The sequence below is a fragment of the Lissotriton helveticus genome, chromosome 7, assembly GCF_964261635.1.
Source record: "Lissotriton helveticus chromosome 7, aLisHel1.1, whole genome shotgun sequence".
NCBI classification, from domain to species: Eukaryota; Metazoa; Chordata; class Amphibia; order Caudata; family Salamandridae; genus Lissotriton; species Lissotriton helveticus.
Window position 1 is genome coordinate 1,655,823,828 of NC_136068.1, and position 24,912 is coordinate 1,655,848,739.

General features: G+C 44.5%; 1 protein-coding gene across 1 annotated transcript in view; it reads left to right on the top strand.

Annotated features, from left to right (window-relative positions):
* LOC144770640 (zonadhesin-like) overlaps positions 1 to 24,912 on the top strand; it is a 73,568-nt gene that overhangs the window by 19,037 nt on the left and 29,619 nt on the right. Inside the window, exons 2-3 of the mRNA XM_078655335.1 lie at positions 10,157 to 10,214; positions 10,301 to 10,351. Coding sequence (XP_078511461.1) covers positions 10,175 to 10,214; positions 10,301 to 10,351 — 91 coding nt within the window. The 5' untranslated portion in view covers positions 10,157 to 10,174. The remainder of the gene's footprint in view (positions 1 to 10,156; positions 10,215 to 10,300; positions 10,352 to 24,912) is intronic.

Genomic DNA, 24,912 nt, shown 5'->3' on the forward strand with positions numbered 1-24,912 from the left:
GTTATTAGACATAGAATTTTCAAAAAACCCATAGAGAAAAAATCCTAACTATATATACCTACTGGCGACCGCCAGTAGGTAATATATATATATATATATATATATATATATATATATATATATATATATATGTATATATATATACATATATATATATATATATATATATATATATATATATATATATATATATATATATATATATATATATATATATATATATATATATATATATATATATGTGATATATGTGATATATGTGATCAAGGCTGTAGCAATACAGCCGAAACGCGTCATGCTGGTGGAGAGGAGAAAATAAAGAACACTCTATTCAACTAACCTTTGGCGTCTGAGTGGTCTGTACCTGTGGTTTATGTGCAGCGTCGAGAGCTGGATTAGCAGGATTTTGTTGCATGTATATATATATATATATTCACTGAAAAAACCATAGGTTATAGACCATATATAGTTAGGAATTAGCATTTACAAAACCTTGAAAATTCACTGAAAAAACCATAGGTTATAGACCATATATAGTTAGGAATTAGCATTTAAAAAACCTTATTTTACTCACACAAAACCATTGAAATTCCATATATAGTTAGTTGCACTAACTATATATCGCGCACCCGCAATCCACTGCTGATGATGTCACGTATTACATCATTCATGACACGGTCAGTGACATCACTGATGATATCACTGATGACATCTCAAATGACATCACTGATGACATCACTGATGACATCATCCAGTGACTGTGTGTTTCTGTAAAGTTTAAATATGTTTTACATATTGGAGAATGAGTAGATGTATAAGTGCCTGGACGAAGGATTTAGTAGGTGCATGACTGAATGTATGAGTGAGTGATTAAATGTGTCTCACTGAGTGCATGGGTTAGTGACTAAACTGTCTTAATTTGTGCATCATTATGTCTGTTGTTCTGTAAACTGCTGCATGTGTTGATCAGTAGCTATATGATTAACTATATGGGTTACTGATTGATTGTCCAAGTATTTGTATGGGAGACTGAGTGTGTGTGTGGCTGGCTGGGAGGTGTGTGACTCTGTGCAGATCAATGTGTACTTGTATCAATGATTGTATAAGAAAGTAAGTATGTGTTAGTATATGTTTGAAATTGTAAGGTGCTCTACGTTTAACTGTATAGACAAGAAAATGGAAGTGTGATTGATTCTTTACAGGACTGACTAGGTGTGTGAGTAACTCCATGGATGAGTGGCAGAGTGTGAGTGTCTGTATAGGTGTATGAGTGCATATGATAGTGTTGTAAAGATGAGTGATTGTATGTATGAATGATTGTATGGGTGAATGAGTGAATGTGTGTGTAGACGTAGGAATCAGTGAGTGCGTATGTAGTAACTAGTATTGGTGTGTCAATGGTTTCAAAAATTATACTCTGTATTTAACACTGGGTGAAACAGAGGTTATATTAAAATGTGAGGAGATGCATTGTATTGTCACATGAATGATATCATCAGTGATGTGGTCATTGATGTCAAATGAGATGTCATCAGTGATGTCATCAGTGATGTCATTTGAGATGTCATCAGTGATGTCATCAGTGATGTCACTGACCATGTCATGAATGATGTAATATGTGACATCATCAGCAGTGGATTGCGGGTGCGCGGTATATAGTTAGTGCAACTAACTATATATGGAATTTCAATGGTTTTGTGTGAGTAAAATAAGGTTTTTTAAATGCTAATTCCTAACTATATATGGTCTATAACCTATGGTTTTTCAGTGAATTTTCAAGGTTTTGTAAATGCTAACTCCTAACTATATATGGTCTATAACCTATGGTTTTTTCAGTGAATTTCAATGGTTTTTTAATAGCAAATATCATAAGCTGTCGAATGTCAAGTACGTGGTAAGTGAAAACATTTTCGTGTTTATGCACACTGATCTGCTTTGAATGGTGCCCCCCCCCTCATTTCTATTAGGAGTACTCTCTCTTTGCAGATAGTGAAAGGTAGTTAACGCAGGCCTTTGCCCCCGTTGTAATACGTCGTGCCTGCTTCTCTCTCCATTTGATTGATTGTTATCCAATTATTTACTGTTTTAGAATTGGTTCTCTTTGGTTCATTCTCTATTTACAAACAAACACAGAGTCGCAATACTCTGTTTAGTCTTTGCAGATAACGAAAAATCGTGTAAAAAAAAAGAAAAGGAATCGAGCAAAATCAGAAGGCCACTAATGGGATCTCTTTTTGACCTCGCTAAAATAGAAACATTAGGAACAACCCCTCATGACAAATACAAAACTAGTGAGATGAACTGAACTCCACACAATGATGGCTGCAAAACAGCTCGGCTCCGCCACCCACCCCGCCCAAAATAACGATAAAGAGCGGCTGCCATGATTGGTTGCGGAATGGCCACGACGGAGCTACGAAATGGTGGTGCTCTCATGCTAACCCCAGCTTCAGTCTGAAACATCCAGAAACACTGTAGACTACCAATTCGATCAGTTCCGGTAGCGCCCCAATGTAACCCGGTAGAGAAGAACTAGCCCTCCCCTCTTTGACTGATGGTTCTTGTTGCCTGTCCCTTCTGTTGTCATTTAACAGAACTATTTAGCCTGCTGAAAGGGGTTGTGTTCCGACCGCTGGTTGGTGGAGACATTTTGACTATATTCTGGACCTGCGTTGTCGCGTAATGCGTCATATGACGCGCCGCGTTAGCGCATCCGGAAGTCATCCGGGGCGCGACGCGCAGCGCGTAACGTAAGCATAACAAGTCATGTGACTTGTTAATAAAACTTTTCATTGGTTCATTTTACTTTTCTTATTCTAATGATGAAAGGCTTGGTCATATGACCTAAAAATTACGCTTTTTATTACTTCCGAACATTATTTTTTCTAAAATATATGTTATAATGTTCCAGGCTAATGTACTTTCCCGGAAAATTTACAACTGTCCTGCAAGTAAAATATATTCTTTTTTCGAGAAAAAGAGCGTTTCTTCGTCCCATGACGGAGCCGTTGAGCAAAAGAGGGTCGACCTGCTGTCTTAGTCGCCGATACGCCTGAATATGAGATTCTTATCGATCACTTTATGTTGCAGGAGTAGAAAACACAACAGCCCTTGACCATTTATCTTTACTGCGTTCCTGCGTATTATACCTTTTACCCTTCATGTAATTGGTCTGCTTTATTTCACTTGCCTTTTAATGATTCTAAAACAGTGACTATTATTAAAAACTTTACCAATGTATATACTACTACCATGTTTTCTTTTAAAAACCTTTATTGTGAAAATTTCATTATACAAATACGAGCCTATAACCACGTGGGCCGGCCACGGAGCAAACTGTAATCGTATATGATGAGTAGACATTTACACTGTAGAGGAACGTAACGGGCGGGCCATTAGGTTGCAAGAACTAAGGTGTCTAACAGTTGCGGAATCGGTGGACGTACATTTTATAATTAAAATACGACAGGGCCAGTTACAATAAAATTATCTAGATATACATTTGCGGGCAAGTACCATGGGTGACGTTAATTCGAACTTTCAATAGTACAGTAATCAATAACACATCAGAACTTAATATCAATAGGGATGTCGAAATATTCAATCAATTCTCGTCCCCGCCCGCCATATGCTTCAAAACTGCATACGTATCTCGTGATTTCAAGGTTCTGCAACCAGTACACAACAAGGAGTTACGAGTCCCATTTATTCCGGCACCATTTTGGGCGAGGACGGGCAGGTCCAGGATATAGTCAAAATGTCTCTACCAACCATCGACTATGATGATGTTCATATGCTGTATTTATTAGAGTAACACTCATCTGTCCACATGAAATTAATTTGCCACAATCTAAACATGTCATTTTAATCTTTCCAAAGTTCTAAATATTTGGGACCATTTCCCTTGCCTCTGATGCTGTCAGTGCCACTTGTTTGATGAATGTACTGGCAGGTCGGGGGTTCTCCTCCAAATCTCTCTTTTATGCAGCACTATAATTAATTGGTGCCACCTCTCCATATGACGATGCATGGTATAGTTACCATAACTATATTTTTTTTCGGTTCCTCTGGAGAGTACATCGTGGCAGATGAAGCGTGTAACGTATTGGGAATTTACCTTTTTTTGCATGTACAGGAAAGGAAAAAAAAAAATCGAGCGTCCGAGTTCTAAAGTGTCCCAGGGCCATTTTAGTAGACCAGGCCCAAATCCAAAGAACAGGCCGCCATTTTGAGAGTCCTGTTGCAGCCGCCTGTCGCTGTAGCATCAAGAGCGGCCGAAACTCAGCTGAATGGCAACTGAAACGGTAAAGGGGCGCCCCACTACAGCAGACGAGCCTCCACCTAGGAAGGCCCGTTCACGCCGCCTCCCCCCCCCCTTCGGGCACCCCACGCCGTTATTCGGAGCAGTATTGTAGGATGGCCACACCAGTGCGGCAACTTGCTAGACATCACCTCGGGGGTAACCGAATCTCAGCGCCTTGTGGTGTCTTCTCTTCAGAAAATATTCTTGCGCTACCTTTGCCCCATTCGCACATCGGTCCGCTACTGACGCCATCTCACAGGCTAATGGGGCGCCCCACGCCGAGTTTCAGCATTGTAGGATGACCACACCAGTACAGCAACTTGCTAGACATCACCTCGTGCCATCCGGATCTCGGCGCCCCACTGCAGATGAAGTGCCTCTCAACTATGAAACTACCACGGTGCCATCCGGATCTTGGCGCCTTGTGCTGGTTCCGGCCTATTCACACATCGGTCCGCTACTGACGCCACCTCACAGGCCAACGGGGCGCCCCACGCCGAGTTTCAGCATTGTAGGATGGCCACACCAGTACAGCAACTTGCTAGACATCACCTCGGTGCCATCCGGATCTTGGCATCTCAACGCCTAGTGGTATCTTCCATACAGAAAATATTGTTGCGCTGCCTTTGGCCCCATTCGCACATCGGTCCGCTACTGACACCATCTCACAGGCCAACAGGGCGCCCCACGCCGACTTTTACCATTGTAGGATGGCCACACCAGTGCCACAACTTGCTAGACACCACCTCGGTGCCATCCGGATCTTGGCATCTCAGCGCCTTGTGGTGTCTTCTATTCCGAAAATATTGTTGCGCTGCCTTTGGCCCCATTCGCACATGGGTTCGCTACTGACGCCATCTCACAGGCCAACGGGGCGCCCCACGCCGACTTTCAACATTGTAGGATGGCCACACCAGTGCGACAACTTGCTAGACACCACCTCGGTGCCATCCGGATCTTGGCGCGTTGTGCTGCCTTCGGCCTATTCGCACATCGGTCCGCTACTGACGCGAACTCACAGGCCAACAGGGCGCCCCACGCCGACTTTCAGCATTGTAGGATGGCCACACCAGTGCTGCAACTTGCTGGACACCACCTCGGAGCCATCCGGATCTTGGCGCGTTGTGTTGCCTTCGGCCTATTCGCACATCGGTCCGCTACTGACGCCGCCTCACGTGCCAACGTATTTTCTCCGCATTTTATACCCTATGCCGCATAACAGGTCATGTGACTTGTTTATAAAACTTTTCATTGGTTCATTTTACTTTTGGTTTCCTAATGATGGAAGGCTTGATCATATGACCTAAAAACAACACTTTTCATTGGATGAAAACTTTTTTTTTTCCCCAAACGATGAAAGCCCCACCTTGTTTCTGAATGTTTCAGACTGAAGCTGGCGTCACCATGAAAGCACCACCATCTCGTGGCTCCGTCGTAGTCATTCCGCGAACAATCATGGCAGCCGCTCCCCACCAGAAGCCATTTATTTACAACAAGGGGTGGTGATGGACAGAGTCTCTGAATTAAGCAGAGTACTCTCACCCAGTCAAGAGATCAGGGCTAGATCCAACACCGTTTTTTAGCTCATTGCACCATCCCAGTTTCAGAACCTGGCTGTATGCAAATTAGTCTGTCCCTGGCCCAGTGCATCATGGGAACAGGGCAGACCAGACTACAAAAGCCAATTCTTACACTGGGAAGGAAACAAGCTTCCGGGGACCGGTTTCTGCCATTTCAGGCGTCTTCGGCCCGGCTTGCTTGAATCCTGATGGTGCAATGAGCAAGGGACTCACATCTGAGTATACCCTTCCACGCTTAGGGTGGACAAAATTATTTACAACAAGGGGTGGTGATGGACAGAGTCTCTGAATTAAGCAGAGTACTCTCACCCAGTCAAGAGATCAGGGCTAGATCCAACACCGTTTTTTAGCTCATTGCACCATCCCAGTTTCAGAACCTGGCTGTATGCAAATTAGTCTGTCCCTGGCCCAGTGCATCATGGGAACAGGGCAGACCAGACTACAAAAGCCAATTCTTACACTGGGAAGGAAACAAGCTTCCGGGGACCGGTTTCTGCCATTTCAGGCGTCTTCGGCCCGGCTTGCTTGAATCCTGATGGTGCAATGAGCAAGGGACTCACATCTGAGTATACCCTTCCACGCTTAGGGTGGACAAAATTATTTACAACAAGGGGTGGTGATGGACAGAGTCTCTGAATTAAGCAGAGTACTCTCACCCAGTCAAGAGATCAGGGCTAGATCCAACACCGTTTTTTAGCTCATTGCACCATCCCAGTTTCAGAACCTGGCTGTATGCAAATTAGTCTGTCCCTGGCCCAGTGCATCATGGGAACAGGGCAGACCAGACTACAAAAGCCAATTCTTACACTGGGAAGGAAACAAGCTTCCGGGGACCGGTTTCTGCCATTTCAGGCGTCTTCGGCCCGGCTTGCTTGAATCCTGATGGTGCAATGAGCAAGGGACTCACATCTGAGTATACCCTTCCACGCTTAGGGTGGACAAAATTATTTACAACAAGGGGTGGTGATGGACAGAGTCTCTGAATTAAGCAGAGTACTCTCACCCAGTCAAGAGATCAGGGCTAGATCCAACACCGTTTTTTAGCTCATTGCACCATCCCAGTTTCAGAACCTGGCTGTATGCAAATTAGTCTGTCCCTGGCCCAGTGCATCATGGGAACAGGGCAGACCAGACTACAAAAGCCAATTCTTACACTGGGAAGGAAACAAGCTTCCGGGGACCGGTTTCTGCCATTTCAGGCGTCTTCGGCCCGGCTTGCTTGAATCCTGATGGTGCAATGAGCAAGGGACTCACATCTGAGTATACCCTTCCACGCTTAGGGTGGACAAAATTATTTACAACAAGGGGTGGTGATGGACAGAGTCTCTGAATTAAGCAGAGTACTCTCACCCAGTCAAGAGATCAGGGCTAGATCCAACACCGTTTTTTAGCTCATTGCACCATCCCAGTTTCAGAACCTGGCTGTATGCAAATTAGTCTGTCCCTGGCCCAGTGCATCATGGGAACAGGGCAGACCAGACTACAAAAGCCAATTCTTACACTGGGAAGGAAACAAGCTTCCGGGGACCGGTTTCTGCCATTTCAGGCGTCTTCGGCCCGGCTTGCTTGAATCCTGATGGTGCAATGAGCAAGGGACTCACATCTGAGTATACCCTTCCACGCTTAGGGTGGACAAAATTATTTACAACAAGGGGTGGTGATGGACAGAGTCTCTGAATTAAGCAGAGTACTCTCACCCAGTCAAGAGATCAGGGCTAGATCCAACACCAGAAGCCTGCAGGAGTCGGGGGCCGCCAAAACTTTTGATGAATCCTCAAGGCGGAGGGGACACTTTCGAGAATGGGGTCCAAGACCTAGCAGACAAGCGTCCGATTTCCAAGGTGTCCCAGGGCCATTTCAGTGGACCAGGCCCAAAAAGGAAACAGCCTGCCGCCATTTTGAGAGTCCTGTGACAGCCGCCTATCGCTGCACCGCAAGAGTGGGCGCAACTCAGCTGAATTGCGGCTTTTGACACAGTGGACCAAAAGCGGACAGAATGGCAACTGAAACGGTAAAGGGGCGCCCCACTACAACAGACGAGACTCCACCTGGAGAGGCCCGTTCACGCCGCCTCCCCCGGGGCGCCCCACGCCGTTATTCGGAGCAGCATTGTAGGATACCAAAACCAGTGCGGCAACTTACTGGACATCACCTTGGTGCCATCGTTCTGCTGCCTTGGAACTATTCGCACAACAGTTTGCTACTGATGACCCACCCCCCACGACGCCCCACGCCGGATGCCGAAATCAGTGAAATCTGGACGTTGTGCTGCGTTGGGACCATTCGCACAGCCGACCGCTACTTCGTTGTTTTTCCCTAAAAATGTTTATATGTTATTACTGTTTTTGTTTTCTTGTATATATTTATAAGTTATTAAAGTTTTATAATCTTACTACTTTGTTGGAGTGCTATATATTTTTAATGTGACACATAATTGTAAAAACTTTGATGTACAAAGAGTCATCCCTGGAATCTTCCGCTTCAGGCTCGGTCCCCTCCCCAATCACAATACAGGATAGTTTTCAGATAATAGGAACGCGTCTGCTGTGACGGATCTCATCGAGTGTGGGCCTTGATCTACTATAACTCCTTTGAAGAGGGGTGATTCTTTACAGCTGGGGCCATAAACTACATCTGCAGGGCTAGCTGATACCCTAGGACCGGCCTGGACAATCGGACACAGAGGAAAAGGAGTGTCAGAGGGTGCGGTAGTGAATAGGGCGAAAGGGAGGTGTCGGGCGGGCACAGGGTGTGATTCTCAGTGAAGAGCAGCGCAGATGGGGGGTGGTTTATTACCCATGCATAAGACAGAGAGCGGGGGTGACCACTGCCTGGGGGAGATGCTTGCGAGGGTGGGGAGCCATGCTAAGGATCGACAGCGTGCAGAGAGTGGGTCTGGTCAAGGCATCTAAAATGACTGCCGTGCACGACAAAAGTGTGGCATTTGAAAAAAGGAAAGATGGCGCAGACAATGTTTTTCAACACTTCCTGATTTCCTTCGAATCGAACGTTAACAGACGTTGGGGCATATTACCAAAGTTAAGCGATATTTATCCCTAACGATGCTTAGCAACGAATTTTTTACCGCTAAGCATCTTCAGAAATTATTGCAGATAAACCTTGCTATTATCAAGGTTTATCGCAAATACGATAAAAAACGACCGCAATGCATTAATATCGCTGAAAACTCCGCGATATTCATGCATTACCGAGCTAATGCTCTTAGCCATGTTATCCACCTCCCATTGGATAACATGGCTAAGAACTGCTCAGGGCAGGTGGTAGCTTTTGGAGATATTCGCGCTTATCGCGAATATTTCCAAAAGTTGGTAATAGGAGATAGCGATGTTAGCGACTATTTCCAGTCGCTAACATCTTGGCATGCCCACTTTGCATGTCATTAGTGATAAATATCACTCACATGCAAAGTGGGGCCCAAGATGGTCGCTATCTCCTACTAGCCGTCGCTAACTGGTGTTAGCAACAGCTAGGTAATACAGAGATAATTTTATCTCCGCGAAGCGGAGCGCTGTTACAGATATATATCTTGTTTTTGAACGTTAATTTCTCAAAATCCACTGAAGCACATATATTGAGACCTAGCAAAGGCACATCGAGCTACCAGTCCCTACAATTTTGCCAAGTTTCGTGCAAATCCATTCAGCCGTTCGGGCTAAAAGTGAGGCCAACCGCCCTATGGAAAACTCAATGTTAAAAACACGTTTTGGGACCCCCCTTTTTTCTCGGCCCCCCCTTGACGAACCCCCCCCAAATTTTCAAGGGCTGCTCAGAAACAAAATGTGCCATTTTCCTGGAAATTTCAGCCAATTCCGTCCACAAACGCCAAAGTTATTAGACATAGAATTTTCAAAAATCCCATAGAGAAAAAATCCTAACTATATATACCTACTGGCGACCGCCAGTAGGTAATATATATATATATATATATATATATATATATATATATATATATATGTGTGTGCAGTGTGTTTGTGTATGAATTCTTTTGTGTCCCTGTATGTGCATGTGTAGTAATTTCATATTTCCTTCTGTCTACTGTAACTTTCCTATGGTCTCCTCATCATTCACAGTGTTTTATCCTTGACCTAAAGTCTGTCCCAACTCCTTCCTATTTGCCCAACTGTGAGTTTAAGCTGTATGTCACATCTCTCTATGCACAGGGTATTATTGCGTATGAATCTATACACTTACATTTTATAGCTGTCTTTAAATACGTACTTAATCATTATGCTCTGGTACCGATTGTTTCTAGAAACAAGGCGAGGACAACATGAAGCAACCCAGCTCATACCTTCAGCTCCTGATTTTAGGTGAGTACAAGAGTACCTAGAGAAATGGTGATATGGCACTGATGCTGCCACAACCCAGTCTGTTAACACACTATGTATCTTTTCAGGTCTATTGCTGATCTTTGTCAACCCACTTCTGGCTGATTCTCCTCCAAAAGGTATGACATTTTACCCCCAAAGAACTTGATCTGTATTTCATAGTCATTTTGTGAAGTTTGGACTTTTTAAATGCATTGATTATCCCTTTCACCGTGCATTCCCTTGATCACTTTCAGTGCCAGTTCTATGGCAAAACAACTCAAAGCAGTTAGAAGAAGAAGAAGTAACTTTATTGTTTGATTAATAAAAAATCATTACAATAGTGAACATGCGAGCACTATAAAACGTATGTCATGAATAGTTAAAATATTTACATTTATACCATCACAATGAGGGCTCATTACATAAATAGACTGTAACCCCAGGATCCCCACCACAAACCCCGAACTATATTACTAAAGTCATTAAAAGTTGCTTCTTATAAGCAAATGTCTGCATTTGATCCGATTAGATGGAAAAACTAGAACGGATAACTACGGTTTACAACTACTTTTATTAACAGGTTATTAAGATTTTAAATCGTTTTTTCTGATGAATTTTATCTCTTATTCCCATTGTGATGGTATAAATGTAAATATTTTAACTATTCATGACATACGTTTTATAGTGCTCGCATTTTCACTATTGTAATGATTTTTATTAATCAAACAATAAAGTTACTTCTTCTTCAAAGCAGTTTTTTTAGGAGGACACTAAACAGAAGGTGCTACATTCCTCTAAAGGAATCAAATGTTCTACACTGCAAAATGGCAGAGGAAGCACATTTGTTACCATATATCTTTTTCTAAATTTCAATCTCACGTACAGCTTAATACAGTATTTGACTGTGATGAAACTGCCCATAAGCTAATGTTCTGAAAGCCTATAAAAGATGAATCAAGCAAAGAACAAGGTACATTTAAATTAAAAAAAAACCTCTTTCTACAAACATACGTTCATGTGAGTATAACATAATTATTACATGTCCTTGCATTGCTCTCAATTGTGAAGCTTGACCTGACATATATTACAACTACCACTATGCAAACCTATCTTCCCCAACTACATTTCTGGCATTTATCTTTTTAAAATAAATGTGATATTTTGCTGAAGCAACCCACTACTCTGACTTTCCAATCCATTCAATAGTTGATTAGTATGTCTCCTGAACGCACATGGGCCTTTGAGGGTAAAATGCTGACTTTTGCATTACTGAAAACAAGCCTGTGATGGAAGACTGGTAGGGCAAACGCAGGTTCCTTAAGCAACAAGAGAGGGGAGACACAAGAACTGTCTTGGTATCCTGTTAGCTCCCTTTTAAATGTGCCACAAGTATTACTTGTGGTATAAAATGTATATCAATCAGGATTTGACATTGGGGTATCAACAGCATACCCACAATGCCCTACACAGAACATTCTGTGGAGTTCAGAGGGCCATCCCTGCCTATTCAGGTGAACCTATTGTTTGCTCTTGGAGGGCATTTCACATGAATTCCTGTGCTTGAGCATAGACTGGAAGCTAGCAGAGGATTATGCTAATTAGCCTTCTATCAGTTCAGGCAGGTTAAGGGTAACTTTTAAAACGTTCATTTCATAAAATATTTATTAAAAACCAACGTTACCATTGAATTGGACTTTTAATACCTATTAAAGATAGTTATTTCAATATTTTATTAGCTTTTCCCATTCTCGACATAGCGATCTTCATTTTCAATTTGTTTTACACATAGTAGCTACCACTGCCACAGTGAATAAAGCTTTTAGTTTTTTTTTGTTGCTGTGGGGACATGGTAACATTACTTTTCTGTATGTCCCCGTTTTAAAGACCATGCACTCTAGCTTGTGGGCTAAAAGATTTACATAGAACTGACTTACTAATATTTAAAATTGGACTCCTTAAGCTCTTAAGAAGGGTTATGTTAACAGGTCACACTGCAGGTATCACACTGCAGTAATAAGGCGACAATGATACAGCTGAAGCCATGTTTTCCTTTGTCACAGAAGTGGATGTCACAATAAGTGTATTTCCACACCATAAACAATGGCCTTATAGAAAGGCTAAATTATCCAACCAGGGATTAAGCATTTTAGGGGTCAGTGCATGTACAGTTGGCACTGGATAGCAGTGCCCCAGTGTACAGGGTCTAATGACAATCTATAAATGTTGTCAGAAAATGGTGGATATTTTTTTGACTCACACCTACCATGCCCCAGGTCAACAAAACCCACCACATTTTTTAACATAACTCCTTCTTTCAACCAGGCCAAGCAGCAATCTCAAGGCTAGCAGGCTGCTGAGGAACGTCACAGTCAGAACCACACAGACATTTCCCTCACCTCCTGCTGGCCCCTGCCAATCAGAGCCAAGCTCATCTTTTACACATTAACAGAACTTGTGCTCCCATAGACAGAAGACCACAAAGTAATACCCCACAATATACAGCACAGAAAGGTCCATTGAGTCCCACATTGACTAGCCAATCAGAGCCACGCACTTAATTTCCACAACTTTAAGGTGCAGTCTACCAGGTGAACACTGACAATGTTGTCACCCCTTTCGGCCTGTTCAGGACAGGAAGTGCCTAGACCTAGAACACAACCTCTAATGAGACACCTATACGCTGTGCTACACATGCACACACACACCACACACAAAATACACACACTACAGTGAGTGCACTGTGTGACAGATTACCACTGAGCAATTCAACTCATTGGCGCACACACACACCACCTACAAAACAAACCCTCCAACTTACCATCTCATGCTGAATAATGCACACTCTGCAACCATACATTGAAATAGGTGCATGATTGCACAAAACAACTATGATGCATTTTGTTATCACGTAAATATGGCCTACTTCCACCACAATCATGTCTTTGACACAGCAGACTATATCACTGAACATAATGGCCATACACTGAATGGGGAGAGTGGGGATTGCCCTCATTCACAAGCATATTTGGCCGTGCATTCTCACAGAACAACTACCACCCAATCATAATACAACCTCTTCATTTCCCATTTCTACCCCTCATCATGCAAAGAACATTTCCAACAAACTCCAAAAGATCAGACTTTGGGCTTCATGTGCAACCATTTTATTTTGTGTCTGTAATTGCTATTTTTGTGTGACTCGCAAATAGAGACTTGCAAAATGAAATGTACTAATGTGTCTCAGACACATTAGCAATTCCCAATGTGGTCACTATGGACCTACCTCATCAATATTCATGAGTCAGCTCGCAATTTTCAACCCATTGGGAATGGGCAGTAACACTGGGATCGTGGCCTACTGGGGATGTCTGTGTTTGCGTTTTTAAAAAAGCATCTTTTTTTTAATGCAGCTTGCTTTCCTTAAAGGAAAACAAGATGTGTTTCAAAAAGAAAAAAAAGGTCTCTTTCATTTTTAAGAGAAGGCAGTGGTCTGTCGGACCACTTCCTGCTCGTAAAAAATGTTTTCACTGCCAGTCACAAAGACCTGGGGATCCCTTCCCTTTTGTGACTGGCTTACCACCTACTTCTAGTAGGTGGTAAACTGTGATTGTTTTGTGACCACATTCCGTTCATAAAACAATAGTACATCCCTCTGCGACTGGCTATTAGGAAGGGACACCCTTGGCACGCTCCTTCGTATTTGTGACTCGCAACCCCTATTTTGCGAGTCGGTAATAGGTTGCCAACTCGCAAAATACGGTTTGTACATAGCAAAATGCGTGTTAGCGGTCCCAAACAGTCTGTTTGCGACCTGTTTAATTCACCGTACATCTGGACCTTTATCACTAGTGCCCCATTCAGCCCTCCCACCAAAACCTCCTTTGAAACTTGAATGTTCTTAACATCTTTAGAACGAAAGCAGTGAAAGTATCTGTATGTACACTGGTCTAATATCTGACACCAAGAAAATAATCATCAAACCTATTTACTCTCAGAGCAGCAGCCTGCACCATAATAAGGTAATGCCCCTTTACCACTGAACCGAAATACTATGCTACTCTCCACACTACATTTAAGCATGACACCCAACCAAAAAGAGAAAATCAAAAACATTTTCCTTGAAGACTTTGCCAAGGATGACTTTTAAATGGAACTCAATAAAGTCTCAAACACTCCAGGCCTCGTCAGATCTTACTAAACATCAAAACAAATACATTACTGTCCTCAAAATACCATTCGCCAATAAATGCATCATTAACCCCTTCGATGCTCATGGCGGAACGGTTCTGTCATGAGCGTCGGTTGAGCTGTGCTCATGACGGAACCGTTCCGTCATGAGCCCGTTGGCTCATTAGAACCTTCAGCACAGCCCGAAAATTCGCGCCGCACTAAAGGTGATAAAACATGGTCCTCCAAACCAAATCCATGTGCACTATTAGTAAACTAATGAACTAACAGATAAGGAATGAAATATGTGAAATTATGATAAGAAATTGAAACAGACCAATGCCTTTGTCAACCTCATCCAACTCAAAGCACTTCACTAAGCCAGTGAATCAACTCAATTACAGCCTCCTCTACAAGACAGGCATCAAACAATGACTAATATAAACAAATCTCTCTTCAAGTCTCTCAAGCACTGCATTACACTACTCCCAGATTACAGAATATGATAATAAGTCAACAACTGCAGGGCCATCGACCAATATGAAGCAGACACACCTACTCTGCTTTTTCTTCAAGTGAATAGCTTTGGACCTCCTATTGCATGCCAAATAAACTGGTATTCTAAAGTCACTCATCACTATATCCTATACAGACAAAATGCTGTGATCATTCATCACAGAATCTCTTCATGGAAATGCACTAACAGCCAACCTCAACAACATCAACCCTGCCTCTGACAGGAAAATTTTGGTTGATCCCAAACCACAACAGAGCATCTCTTTGCTGAACAACCCTACTTTGGCCTTGGACAACCTTACCAACCAAACACCTTCCATATCTGGAGAAAAATTTAGAAAAGAGTGTTATCAAACTACAGCATCAGTTTGTCAACATTTCTTTGGGGCCGTTTTTCTCAAAGGAGAAGAGTGTCACCTCAGGAGTTCCCCAGGGCTCCATCCTGAGTCCCTTACTCTTTAATATTTATATGGCGCCCCTTATCTATTTAATTGAATCTTATGGGATAATGGTAACATCATATGCTGATGATACCCAACTGATTGTATCCCTCGTCAAAAATTCCACAGTGGCCGAACAAAACTTTCAGAATTGCCTTACTGATATTTTCCAATGGATGAATGACAATTGTCTTCAATGCAATTTTAGTAAAACAGAAATATTGCCCATTGGGAAAAAAGTCAATTTTAGCCCCAACAAATGGTTGCATAAGGGAGCCACCCCGCCTCCCAGTTTGGTGGAAACGGCCAGGAATTTGGGCATTCTTTTTGATTTGTCACTATCCTTTGACCATCAAGTAAGGAGTTTAGCTGTTTAACATCATCAAATCATTGAAAAAATTCTTAGATTTCCTTCCCACTGAATCAAGAAAGTCTGTGGCTGTTGCCCGTATATATCTCCCGCCTCGATTATTGCAATGGCTTGATGGCTGGAGTAAAAAAGTTGACACTAAAAAAACTACAAAGTGTCCAATACGCAGCTGCACGTCTGGTATTGAAACTGCCCAGTACATCTTCGGCATCTGCGGCCCTAAGGAAATTGCATTGGCTTCCTCTCCACAAAAGGATTATTTTCAAAATCCTATTGACCTCTTTCAGAGCACTAAATAACATTGGCCCTAAGTATCTCTCAAAAAGATACTCACGCTACAATCCCACCAGAGTTCTGAGATCAGCAGGTTGTAACCTAATTAACACTCCTACTTTTAAGTATAAAACCAAAGGGGGAAAAACCCTCAGCGTCCTGGCTTCCAAGGCTTGGAATGTGATGCCAAAGGAGTTAAGGCTACTAGATCGAGAAGCCCCTTTCCGTAAACAACTTAAAACCTGGCTATTTAACTTGTCAGATGCTTATGTATTAGCTGCCATCTAGTTCTCACTTCGGTTAACTCTCTCGCTCCGTAGCGCCAGGATGATCCTTTCAGAGCGGCAGTTCGCGCTCTATAAATTCCGAATAACATTAACATTAACAACAACCCATTAATCCTGATGGGAGCCTCAAGATTGTCGAAACTCCCTGTATCCTTTGTAGTTTCTCAAAGTTGCATACCGTACCTCCACCTTCAACTTCAATATGGAACCCCAGGGGATATAACTTACTCACAATAATGGCAATATACACTAATATGCCAATAACACAAAACTGTATCTCAAAATCAGTCAACTTGATAACACTCAACTACTTAAATTCTGCCTCAAGCTAATTAATAACTGAATGTCAAGTCCTGACCTAAAGTTCAACCTGATAAATACAGAAGTTTTACTGTTCTCGGACAATGTCAACCAACCTTTTATTCAAGCTTGGCTAGCAGGCACGAGCAGAGACTTCTTGACCCCTGACATCAAATACCAAATCGTTTTGATTTATAGTTAACATGATCTCAGGGAAACAGCTCTTTCACCTGACAAAATGTAAACCTTTCCTACATAAATCTGATTTCTGTTAAACAGTGACCAGTTCTTTCCTAACTAGATAGAGGCAATGTTCTAGTCTACCACATCACTGACTGCATTGGCTCTTCTGAAAGGCATCCAGCACTTGTAGGTTCACCTCATCTAGGACCAGAACCAATTTGATCAGTTAACCTGCTCCCTCTCACAGCCTGCATCATTTTCAATACTACCATCATCATCACCTACAAGACCTTCAGAAGCAAAACAACTATACCTGGCAGAGAAATTAGCCACCTTGCATAGTCAATTTCTAAATTACAGTCAGGCCATTGCTAAATTATTGAGAAGCTAAGGCAGGAAGGAAAAGTTCATTCCTTTTCAGTCTATACACCCATTATCTGGAAGCATATCCCCATAGACATTGCACCTGTTCAACTCCACTGTGATTCAGAAGGCCCCTGAAGAGGAGGCAACCCACAAAAGGTATCATTTGTGGATGTCTGACATTACAACGCATGCTTTTATATCGCATGCCTTTACAACGCATGCCTTTACAACGCATAGTGCTTTGGGGCGCTGGATAGTGAATAGTTTAATTTACTATTCCAACTCCAGTCCCCGTGGATAGTAGGGAAGGTGTTGGATAGTAAATTAAACCTATTCTCTATCCTAGAGCCCCCCCAGCGCAATGCGTTGTAATGGTTTGCGTTGTAAAAGTTGTGTCGTAAAGGCACTGCGTGGTAAAAGTTGCGTTGTAAAGGATGTTTCCCAGGAAAGGAGATACGACACCGTCGCCCTCCACGCACTCAACCCCGGTCGGCCATCCGCTTGCTACGGAGCCACCCCGAAGCGCACCCACGGACCCTTCACCTGCCAAGCCTGTAAATTCACCTGCCTCCAAACATGCACCCACCCCCCGGACCAAGCAACTACAACAACAACCTCAAGTACATCCTACTCAACACCCGCTCCGTCCACAAACACGCCGTCGAACTCTGGGACCTACTCGACACAACAGCGCCGGACGTCGCCTTCCTCACGGAAACCTGGATGAACGCCTCCTCAGCCCCCGACATCGCCATAGCCATCCCAGACGGCTACAAGATCACCCATAAGGACCGTGTCAACCAAACCGGAGGAGGAATTGCCATCATTCACAAGAACACCATCAGCGTCACGACCAACACCGGAGATACCCTCACTGCTGCTGAACACCTACACTTCCAGATCCACACCGACCCCAAGACCACCCTCAGAGGAACCCTCATCTACAAACCCCCGGGCCCACACACACAATTCATCAGCCCGCATGCCCTCACCTCATCAGACTACATCCTCCTAGGGGACCTGAACTTCCACCTGGAGAACAATAACGACAACAACACCACCACCCTGCTCGACAACCTCGCCAACCTTGGACTCAAGCAACGTGTGAACACTCCCACCCACTACGCCGGCCACACACTCGACCCCATCTTCTCCACCAGCAACCACATCTCCTTCAGCCACTCCACCGGACTACACTGGATCGACCACAGCTGCATCCATTTCACCTTCAAGAAGACTACATCCCATGACTTCCCGCAACAGATTCCCCGCAGAGGCTGGAGTAAAGTCACTACAGACCAGCTAACCATGTCACTAAGCCAGAACCCACCTACCGACACCACCGACACCAACGAAGCAGCCCGCAACCTCACACAGTGGGTCACCAACTGCGCCGACACCCTTGCCCCACTGATGAACCCCCCAGGCAAGACCAACAACAGGAAAGCCACATGGTTCACCGACACCCTCAAAGAATCAAAGAAATCTTGCTGAACTCTCGAGAAAACCTGGCGCCACGAACAGACGACAGAAAACCTGACAGCTCTCAAGAACGCCACTCGCGAACACCACCAGCTGATCCGCACCACCAAAAGGACAACGTTCAAAGTGCGGCTGGACAGCAACACACACAACAGCAAGGAACTCTTCAGCATCGTAAAAGAGCTCTCCAACCCCAGCGCCAGCAGCAACGACATCACACCATCGCAAGACCTCTGCGACTCCCTCGCTACGTTCTTTCACCGCAAGATCGTCGACATACACGACAGCTTTGGTGCCCAGACTCCGCCTCCAATCACCAAAACAATGCCCCCTACCACCACCCTCAGCGCCTGGACCCCCATCAACACTGAAGACACCACCCACGTCATGAACACCATCCACTTCGGCTCTCCCTCTGACCCATGCCCTCACCACATCTTCAACAAAGCCAACACCATCATCGCACCCCACCTCCGGAACGTCATAAACAACTCCTTCACGTCCGCCACCTTCCCAGAGAGCTGGAAGCACGCAGAAATCAACGCCCTTCTGAAGAAACCCACAGCTGACCCTAAAGACCTCAAGAACTTTTGCCCCATCTCTCTTCTTCCCTTCCCCGCAAAAGTCATTGAAAAGACTGTCAATAAATAGCTAACCACTTTCCTCGAGGAAAACGACTCCCTCGACCCATCCCAGTCTGGATTTCGAGCCAATCACAGCACCGAGACTGCCCTCATCGCAGCCACCGATGACATCAGGACCCTGCTTGACAACAGGGAAACAACCGCCCTCATCCTTCTAGACCTCTCTGCCGCATTTGATGCCGTCTGCCATCGCATCCTAATAACCTGCCTCCACAACATTGGGATCCAAGGAAAAGCCCTGGACTGGATCACCTCGTTCCTCTCCGACAGAACCCAGAGAGTCCGCCTCCCTCCCTTCCGCTCCGAGGCCACCGAGATCATATGCGGCGTACCCCAAGGCTCTTCGCTCAGCCCAACCCTCTTCAATATCTACACGAGCCCCCTCTCCACCATAGCACGCAAACACAATCTCAACATAATCTCCTACACCAAGACACCCAGCTGATACTCTCCCTCACCAAAGACCCAGCCACCGCCAAAACCAACCTCCGGGAAGGAATGAAAGGAATGGAAGAATGGATGAAGGTCCACCTGTGACGACTCCTGGTGGCCCGCAGCGCTGGGCACCACACCGACACCCACGGACCATGCACGCAACCTAGGATTCATCCCGGACTCCTCTCTCAGTATGACCAAGCAAGTAAACACCATCTCATCCTCATGCTTCAACACCCTGCGCATGCTCCGGAAGATCTTCCGGTGGATCCCTATCGGAACCAGAAAGATGGTCACCCAGGCCCCCGTCACCAGCCGATTGGACTACGGGAACGCCCTATACTCAGGAACCACAGCCAAACTTCAGAAAAGACTCCAGCACATACAGAACGCCTCTGCACGACTCATCCTCAACATCCCTAGCCACAGCCATATATCCGCCCACCTGAGAGACCTGCACTGGCTCCCCGTCAGCAAAAGGATCACGTTCACGCTCCTCACCCATGCACACAAAGCGCTCCACAACATGGGCCCTGAATACCTCAACAATCGCCTCACGATCTACACTCCGACCCGCCAGCTCAGCCTCGCCTTTGTCGCCATCCCACAGATTCGTAGAACCACCACCAGAAAAAGATTGTTCTCCTACCTGGCCGCCAAGACATGGAACTCCCTCCCAGCCCACCTACGACTGACCCAGGACCATCTCACCTTCAGAAAACACCTCAAGACCTGGCTATTCGAGCAGTAGCAGCCACCCCCCCTCCATTCAGCGCCTTGAGACCCTCACGGGTGAGTAGCGTGCTCAATAAATGCACTGATTGATTGATTGATTGATAGCTACTCCTGCCACAGCAAATATATAGCTTTTAGGGTTTTGTTGCTGTGGAAACACGGTGACATTGCTTTTCAGTATGTTCCCCTGTTTAAATACTATGCATTCAACCTTGTGGGCTAAAAGACATACAATTAATTGACTTACTAATATTTAAAACTGAGGTTCGTATCCTCCTAAACAGGCTTATTTTAACGAGTCACACTGAAGGTTTTACACTGCAGCAATCAGGCGACAATGATAATCCTGAAGCCATAGTTTCCTTTGTCACACAGGTGGATGTCACAATAAGTGCTGCAGACCTCAGGCGACATTTAACTTTTCATGCTTTGGGTATATTTCTAAACCATAAACTATGGTCTTATAGAAGGATTAAATGAGCCAACCAGGGACTCAGCCTTTTAGGGTCAGAGCATATTCAGTGGGCACTCGGCAGCAGTATCCCAGTGTGCAGTGTATAAAGACCATCTATAAAAGAAATCAGAAAATGGTGGGTATTTATTTAAGCTCACACCTCCCATGCACTGTCCAACAAAACCCACTACATAACTACTACTTTCAATCAGGCCAAGTAGCACTCTCAAGGCAAGCAGGCTAGTCAGGAGCATCCCAGCAAGAACCACACAAACATTTCCCAAACCCCCTGCTACCCACAGCCAATCAGAGTAAAGCCCATCTTTTAAACCTTAGCAAAACGTCTGCTCCCATAGTCGAAAGACCCTCTAGCAAAACCCCAGACTATACACCACAGAATCTCCCTTTTGTCCCAGGTATTACAGCCAATCAGAGCCTGGCACTTCATCTCCACAACTTTAAGGCACAATCTACCAAGTGGACACTGAGAATGTTGTCACCCATTTAGGCATGTTCAGAACAGTAAGTGCTTAGACCTAGAAGCACAGAGCCTCTAATGAGACACCTATACTCTGTACTACACATGCACACAAACCACACACAAAATGCACACACTACAGTGCAATCTGTTACAGATTACCGCTGACCAAAAAAACATTATTTTCATTCTACTCATTAGCACACACACCACCTACAAAGCAAACTTTCTAACATACTGATTAATGCATACTCTGCAACCATACATTGTCTTGAAATAGGCGGCATAATTAAACGAAACAAATGCATTTTTCATAATGTAAATATGGCCCACCTCCACTCCTAATCATGTCTTTGACACAGTGGACTATAACACTCCCCATAATGGCCATACACATAAGGGGAGGGTGGGGTTTGCCATTATTCACAAGCATATTTTACCTTGACTGCTCACAGATCTAGTAACACCCAAATCATAATATAACCTCTTCACTTCCCATTTCAACCTCTCTGCATCATGCAAATTCCATATCCAACAAGCTTCTACATATCATACGTTAGCCACATGTGTGACCATTTTATTTTTGCGTCTCTAATCCAGTTTGTCTGTGACTTGCAATTTGAGACTCTTAAAATGAAATGCACTAATGTCTCTCAGACACATTAGTGATTCTCAATGGGGTCGATTTTGACCTACTTAATCAACATTCCTGAGGAAGGTCACAATTTGCAACCCATTGAGAATAGCCAATAAAACAGGGATGGTGGTCTGCTGTGGATATCTGTGTTTACTTTTTTTAAAAACTATTTTTTTTAAAATACAGCCTGTTTTGTTTCAGAAATAAAAATAAAAATGTACTGTTTCATTTTTCAAGAGTAGGCTCTGATCTGTGAAGCAAGCTGCCTGCTCGTAAAAAATGTTTTCATTGCCAGTTACAAAGACCTGGGGACCCCTTCCTCTTTGTGACTGTTACTGGTCCCAAGCAGCCCGATGGCTCATTTGCGACCGGCTAAATGCTATGTTCATCTGGCCCTTTATCACTACTGCAGCCATCCAGCACTCCCACCATGACCTCCTCTGTAACTTCAATGTTCTGAACATGTTTAGAACCAAAGCAGTGAAAAAACCTATCAAACGTTCTTGTCAAGTCTCTGACACCTAAAAACTAATCATCAGACCTATACACTCTCAAAGCAGCCCCCTACATCATAACAAGGCAATGCCCCTTTACCACTGAACTGGTAAGCATTTATAGATACAACGGTACAATGACACATAGCATATAAAGCAACTGTAAGCACAATATCATATCATGGTGCCAAACACCAGGAAACAAAAAAACAAAAAACAAGAACAGTAAATAAACATCTGAGCCGAGTCTCGCATTAGGATTACATCAAAAGTAGAAGTAAAGAGTACATGCAGGTTACTTTCATAGGTACAATATATCAACAGTTGTGTCCACATGATAGCTCTGCCCCACCTCTCACTGCATGTGACCAAGACCAGAAAAAACCCCGGAGGCATTCACGCCGCAATACTTAGTCTCCCCTCGTTCGCTTTGAGCCACCAGATACTCCCTCATGAGGACCAAATGTCCTCAGGCCTAGAGGACACCGGGAGCTCCTCAGCATATAGGTCTAATTGCTCCCGATAGTACACCATGTCCTTCAGCCACTTGTCCACCTTCGGGCACCGTCATCCATTCCATGTGAACAGCACCCGCCTCTTGGCCAGCATCAGTGCCACCCATACAACCTTGCCCACTGCTGCCCTCAATTCAGGCATGTAACTCAATAGACACACTACTGGTGTACAATCTACCACCTGGTCAGTCATGGTGTGTATCAGAGTGCCAACCCCCTCCCAATAGTGATATACAGGTCTGCACAAAAAAGCGAGATGAATGAAGTCAGCCCCAACCTCCTGCAATAATCTGAATCCCTAAAACCAAGCTTACATAGCTTATAAGGAGTATGGTATACCTGGTGAAGGAACTTCAAATATATAATTTGCAGGTTGCTATTAGACCTTAACCTCCCTGTTAGTATACAGATCTGTTCCCACACCTCAGCCGTGATCGGGGGATCAAGTACTTCGTTCCAGCGTCCCATGCAGTTATCCACCCCAGAACCGTCTCATCCTGCACTGCCCTAAACAATCTGGTAAGCAGCTTTTTTCTAGAGGGGGCAACTATTAGCAGCTGCAGCATCTGTAACACCTCAGGCTCATCAGGGAAACATGTCTAAGCGAAAGAGTTGAGTGGGATTTTGTACATAGCTCAGATCATTCACTGAGATATATTTCCCTTCCTCATACAAATCGCTCAGCAGAGAAATCCCAGCCTCTCTAAGTGCTGTTACAGGGCCCTTTTCACCTGTTACCGACAGCGCTGAGTGTCCCTCTATAGGCAGCGCAGGCACTATACAAAGGACGTTTGTGAGCCCGTCTCCCAATCTCCTGCAGCGCAGAAATGGTGGTGTCTATCATGTTTATCTTCCCTGTGGGAGTGTGCCTGCTGGTATGCATGACAATACCTTTCAAGGGTACAGGATGTGCATCACCTTCCTCCACTGCTACATGCGGGATGAAATTGTGCGCCCGGAACCAGAAGTATGCATGTTGGGCTTGCCCATACAGATAGTACACATAGTGGTCTGGAGCATTGAATCCCCCTTTTTCAAATGTCAGCGTCAACTTATGCCACCCAACCCTCGACTGTTTGTTCCCCCATACTAGCCTCAACAGTTGGGTCTGGATTGTGCTAAAATAATGCTTGGTCAGTTTAATCGGTATATTACAGAACAGGTATAAAAACTTGCGAAGTATGATCATTTTAATCACCTCTATTCGGTCCGCCAAGGAGAGAGGCAGACAGCACCAGCAATCAATCTGTCGATCCAGCGCTGTATATGCAGGACCATCATTTTCCCTAATAACGACCTCGGGGTCCTGATGGAGCCAGACCCCCAAATACTTGACTGGTTCTACTGTCCATATGAGAGGATATTCCACCTGGGGTTAGACAGTGGCAGCAGTCAGGGGGATGAGAACTGATTTCTCCCAATTGACCTGCAGACCGGAGAAGAGTCCAAACTTCACTTATTCACGCAGAATAGGTGACAGGCAACGCTGCATAAAGAGAAATTCCAACCGGACGGTTATGGAAATTGAACGCAGCCGCCCTATGTGACTGACGAATTTTACATCCCAGTGGCTTCAAAACTATGGCAAATAGGAACAGGGAAAGGGGACGGCCTTGCCGAGTGCCAAGTTCTATGCTGAAAGTCTCAGATGTTAACCCGCCCACCCTAACCCTCGCAGAGACGTCCGTGTATAAGACCTGTATCCAGCGGATAAAGACTGGGGGGAAGCCCATCCTATGAAGAATATACACCATGTACTTCTACTCTATTGAATCAAATGCTTTGGCAGCATCTAACAGCACAGCCACAGCCTGCAGATCAGGATTGAGCACATGGAACATGGCGAATATCGAACGTAGATTAAAAGAGGTGGACCGCTCCGGAATAAACCCGGATTCATCCTGTAACACCAGCAGGGGCAT